The sequence below is a fragment of the Telmatherina bonti genome (assembly GCF_933228915.1).
Source record: "Telmatherina bonti genome assembly, chromosome: 14".
Classification (NCBI taxonomy): Eukaryota; Metazoa; Chordata; class Actinopteri; order Atheriniformes; family Telmatherinidae; genus Telmatherina; species Telmatherina bonti.
Genome location: NC_136612.1, coordinates 28,484,701 through 28,489,982, shown reverse-complemented (window position 1 = coordinate 28,489,982; position 5,282 = coordinate 28,484,701). Strand labels below are relative to the sequence as shown.

Sequence of the window (5,282 nt, the reverse complement as noted above, 5' to 3'; positions counted from 1 at the left end):
AATCTCTCCGAATGCGGGCGCATGTCAATCACCGGGCTCTCATGTGATGGCTCTTGCCGGTGACGTGCCAGCCATATGGGCGCTGGCATCACAGCCGTTGCTGGTATGTAACCCCGTCCCCGGTAGCTCACGGTTGCCATACGCGCACTCACACACACATATACACGCGCGCACACACACGCGCGCGCGTTCTTACATGCTCACTTACTCCCTCACACATATACACAGAGACGCGCCAAGACGACCCAGGCTGCAGTTATTCGAGAGAAGAAGCTCTGAACAAGCCATCAGCAGCAGCAGCAGCAGCAGAGGAAGGCAGCCGCGCGCGTCCTGCACCTGCACGCACACAGAGAGCGGTGCTGAGCTCGCCCGTGCGTCCCACTGAAGATGGTTTGAAAGTAAAAGCGCTTTGGGGGGTTTTTTTGTTTTGTTTTTTTTTGTTTTTTGTTTTTTTTGGCTTTTTTTCCGCCTCCTATCCGCCGAGTAGAGCGCGAGCCGAGGTAAGTTGGAACAACAAATAATGATAATCATCATCATCAGCTCTGCAGAAAGTCGTGTCCATTTCAAAATGGAGGGGATAATTAATAAATTGAAGAATGCAGGATGTAATTTTTTGTTTCAATACCAGGGCTCATTGCGACCCCTAATAAAAGAGCTTGGTGTGGTGATTTAAAACACACGTCAGTGATCATTTGTGGAATCTGTTGGCATGAATCCACATGGAAATCTGACATGAAATCACCTTCAGTGTTTGACTTTGTTCGAGTAGTTTCGTGTCAACCCACGCCACGCAGACTCTTCCCAATGCTGGCTTATAACATGGTGGCACACTTTGGATGCAATTCTAACTAATTCATCACGCAGCTCCTCGTTAATGTGACATTTCTTTATACCCGTTTTATTGGATATCATTGGGCGCGCGCGCTCAAGCAGCTCTGCACCCCCCTTCTCTCTCTCTCTCTCTCTCTCTCTCTCTCCCACTCTCTCTCTTTCTCTCCCACTCTGCTTGCCCTTCAACTTCTGACATCCAAATCTACCTGGATTTTAAAAAGCTAAGATCAAATAACCCGAACCGAAAGGCGAGCGTCTTCCTGTCCCATTTTCCCTCCTCCTGGATTATTCACAGGAAGCAGCTCCGAGGATTTGGAGTCCAGTCCCTGATAGCAGCGCGCGCGCTGCAATTAGATCATATCGGACACTGATTTGATTTAAAGATTTCCTGCGTTTTGGACCCTGAATCTGAAGAACAATAGACAACGAGTGTGACAGACAGAAATTTCAGGAGGGGGAGATTTTTCAGACCAAGGTCCGCTGTCTCATTTAAAGGACGTCCTGGAGCTGAATGGGAGATTTATTGATGATTTTTCTCGAAGATTTTCACGTTTAGTGTCGGAGCAAATGAAAGGGTGGGACAACGCCATTGACTGTGACAGGCAGTCTGCAGCATGATTTATCTCTGTTTGTCTAGTTTTATCCTCTGCAATGTCCGCTACAATTAAAACCACGCTGAAGTGAATTGAATGCTTTTTTTTTTTCTTTGCATGACGCGTCCCACGAATTTTATTTTTAACGAGATCTAAAAGGATACAAGCGATTCCCATTTGTAAAGGGTTATCTGCTGACTAAAAAGTGCTTTGAAATCATGCACTCGTGCATACTGAATTATGTGTGAAATCTATTTCGTGTAAGCTGCATGCTCTGTTAATTAAACGTTTTTTTTTCTTCGTCTAATTGAGCAAACCTCCTGAGCCTGTGATTTAAAAACTAGATTTTGCCCCTGGCACACCCCCCCCAAGATAATTAAGCAACCATCACAGCCCACCTTACCACAGGCTGCCAGTCTGTCTGCCGCTGCACTATAATAATAATAGCTGGGAAGTGAAGCACGTATAGGGAAGAAAGCCTGCATGTGGACGTTACTGAATCTGTCAAAGATCACATCAACTCGGCATTTTTTTTTTCTGGGATGGGCCAAAATCTGCTAATTAAGTGGTAGGATAATTAATTTATTTTCGTCCTTTCAATTATTTTTTAAATATGACTTTTTTTAAAATTTACTCCTTAATAGATCGTTTCTAATAAACAGAGGTTAGGTATTATTTGCTATTTGGACATCAATTCTTTAGTTTTTATTGAGTTAAATATTTTTTTACTGTTACTGAATAGATGGGTGGAGATATTGATGATTTAACAATTACATTTTATATATTTTTATATATATATATATATATATATATAGAGAGAGAGAGAGAGAGAGAGAGAGAGAGAGAGAGAGAGAGATAGATTTCTTTCACAACTTGATATGAATTCGTTTAATGATCAGAGAGACTTTAAACTGAGTTCCAGCCTATTAATTAAATAAAAGCCCCCTTTGCCTTCTCTGAGGAGAGGTGCACGGTGTGGATGAATAGTGCTGGAATGCAGCCAGAAGTATATGGGGGTGAGGAGGAGTGAAAGTGGGGCCCCCATGGGACCTGTAATGTGGCCACTGGGACCCGCTGCGAGAGGACGCGACAGGGCACACGGATGACAGCAGGGAATTAAATGGCTTTCTGTCTGGTTGTAACTCAGCGGAAAACTATAGAGCTGATTTCTGTTTTGGTTTGTTTTTTAACAATATTTTTAGGAGATGGTGTGGGGTTAAAAAAAAATAAAATAGCAAACTGAATTCTGTGAAATGGAAATTATATTTTATAGGTCCGATATTAAAATGCGTCATAGCTCGAGTCCTGCCATGTGTCATGCCATGGTGACAATGCATGTGTGGCCTGAGTCTGGATTTATTTTTTTTCTCTCTCTCCCTCTGCAGAGCAACAATGTTGACGAGGCTTTTCAGTGACCCCTCGCTTCTTCCCGACGTCCAAAAATACTCTGCCTGGGCGGAAGACAGCGACAGCGAGGACAACAAGATCAAAGATGAGGAACACGACACCCAAGACGACATGGACGCCTCAGATCTGAGAGGAAGCAGTCGGACGCACTCCGAGCACGCAGGGGAAGACGATGAGGACGACGAGGTGGATGAAGAGGACGATGGGGAGGATACGGAAGGAGAGAGGCCCAAGAAAAGAGGCCCTAAGAAGCGCAAAATGACCCAGGCCCGGATTGAGCGCTCCAGGATGCGGCGGATAAAAGCCAATGCCAGAGAGCGGACCCGCATGCACGACCTGAACTCTGCGCTTGACAATCTGCGTAAAGTGGTGCCATGCTACTCCAAAACGCAAAAACTCTCGAAAATCGAGACGCTGCGGTTGGCCAAAAACTATATTTGGGCCTTGTCGGAGATACTGCGCTCTGGGAAAAGGCCTGACCTCGTGTCCTACGTGCAGACGTTGTGTAAGGGACTCTCCCAACCCACAACCAATCTGGTGGCGGGATGTCTGCAGCTGAACTCCCGTAACTTCCTCACTGAGCAGCAGTGTCAGGAAGGGGGCAGGTATGGCTCTGGCTCTTTCTCCATGCATTCTTACCCATACCAGTGCGCGCGCCTGTCCAGCCCTCACTGCCAACCGGGCTCGAACTCGCATCCACTGAGGACGCACGGTTACTGCTCTGCTTACGACACACTGTATGGTGGGAGCGGGTCCCCTGAGTATAACAGCCCTGAGTATGAGGGGCCTCTCAGCCCACCCTTGTGCATCAATGGCAACTTTTCCCTTAAGCACCAAGGCTCCGCGTCCCCCGACAACGAGAAGGGATACCACTACTCTATGCATTACTCCGGCCTGCCTGGCTCCAGATCCACCGGGGCTCACAACCTGGTGTTTGGCTCTTCAGGGACCCGGAGCGGCATTCACTCTGAAAACGTCCTGCCTTACCATGACATGCACTTACACCACGACAGGGCCCCCGTGTATGACGAGCTGAACGCGTTTTTTCACAATTAAGAGAGGGGCCCTCATCGCTCGTCCCCTTGCTAACAACAATCTCTCCACGGAACACTTCTGGACAAGCCAGGAATCCTGGGGGAAAAAAAATCTCTCAGTCGCTGTCTTAAGTGTTTTTTCTTTTAATCTGTTTAGTCTGAAATCTGTTGCTTTAGTCAGGGATGTAGTGGAGGGCCACCTTGATCGGATTTTGCGCAATAAAAACAAACCATTATCTGAGTGAGATATATCTCTTGGGGATTTGATAGACAAATCATATCATGACCTTTGAGGACAAAGGGATTTGAAATTGTTGATATTCGTCATGTGTGATTTGTGTTTGTATTGGTGGTTGTTTGCATTTGGAAGTTTACACACCTCTTCATATCCCACTACATCACTGGCTACAGCATCACCTTGACATTGATGGTGATTTTCAACAGAAATTTGAAATAAAATAACACACACACACATGCACACACGTACATAGGCAAAGGCAAAAATGCATTTATTTAGGCATGTATTTCTAACAAAGGAATCTAAATGAATGCAGAGGGAAATGCTGAACTCTGAAAAATTGTGCAAGTTGGGGTGTTTTCAGATGAAGAGTTTGCCAGTGAATCAGTCGTTTAGGATCTATGCAAAACCCAACGAAACCACAAAATCAGGCAGCAAATCCGAGAAAAGCACTGTATTCTCAATTAGCACTGTTGAGCCACACATTCAAACACACACACACACACACATTGGATTTGACATCGAAAATCTGATTAAAAAAATTAAAAAAAAAAAAAAAAAAGTTCTTGGCCAAAATCTTCTTTGAAAAAAAATGCATTGAAGTATGCTAGTTCAAACATTTTCATATTTATTTTATTTATTTATTTATATATTTATTTATTTATATTCTTTGAATTAAGCAATTGCACTGTATTTTAATTTATTGTTCAATTTTAGTTTAAAATTTTCTTTTCCCAATCCATTATTATTATTATTATTATTGCACGTATTTATTGTGTTGCTTTTTTGTAATTAATGTTTATAGTCCCTGAAAATGAAAGGAACCCTGTGTTACTGATTTTTTTTTTTTCATTAAAATCAAGTCTTTTAACTTTGTATTCAACCAACTGTGTGGTCAAATAAAATAACATATAAACGAGTTTCTTTATTTGTTTTTATTGTTATTATTAAACACACACCTGCACATTCCCCATCACTTGTCTGTAGAAATGAAAGTGTTTGACTTTCATGCAAAGTAGGCTACATCTCAGAAAGCATAGCCAGCAGCACTTTGTGGGTCTGACCGGGCCTGGTGCCACAACCTGCAGGAGCCCCCTCTGAGCTTCGGGGCCTTTATCTTATAAAACAGGACAGGAGGGAGAAAGCAGTGTTGCATTCCTCCCCGATAAAGGGAAACGA

At 43.8% G+C, this 5,282-nt stretch overlaps 1 protein-coding gene across 1 annotated transcript; it reads left to right on the top strand.

Moving 5' to 3' along the window:
- Nucleotides 1-2,712: 2,712 nt before the first annotated feature.
- LOC306766013 (neurogenic differentiation factor 2-like) lies at nucleotides 2,713-3,887 on the top strand (the record flags this gene model as incomplete). The annotated part of the gene is made up of 1 exon (XM_079253587.1): nucleotides 2,713-3,887. Exon 1 carries the CDS (start codon nucleotides 2,760-2,762, stop codon nucleotides 3,885-3,887), a length of 1,128 nt encoding a protein of 375 aa, XP_079109713.1. The 5' UTR covers nucleotides 2,713-2,759.
- Between the last annotated feature and the right edge of the window lie 1,395 nt (nucleotides 3,888-5,282).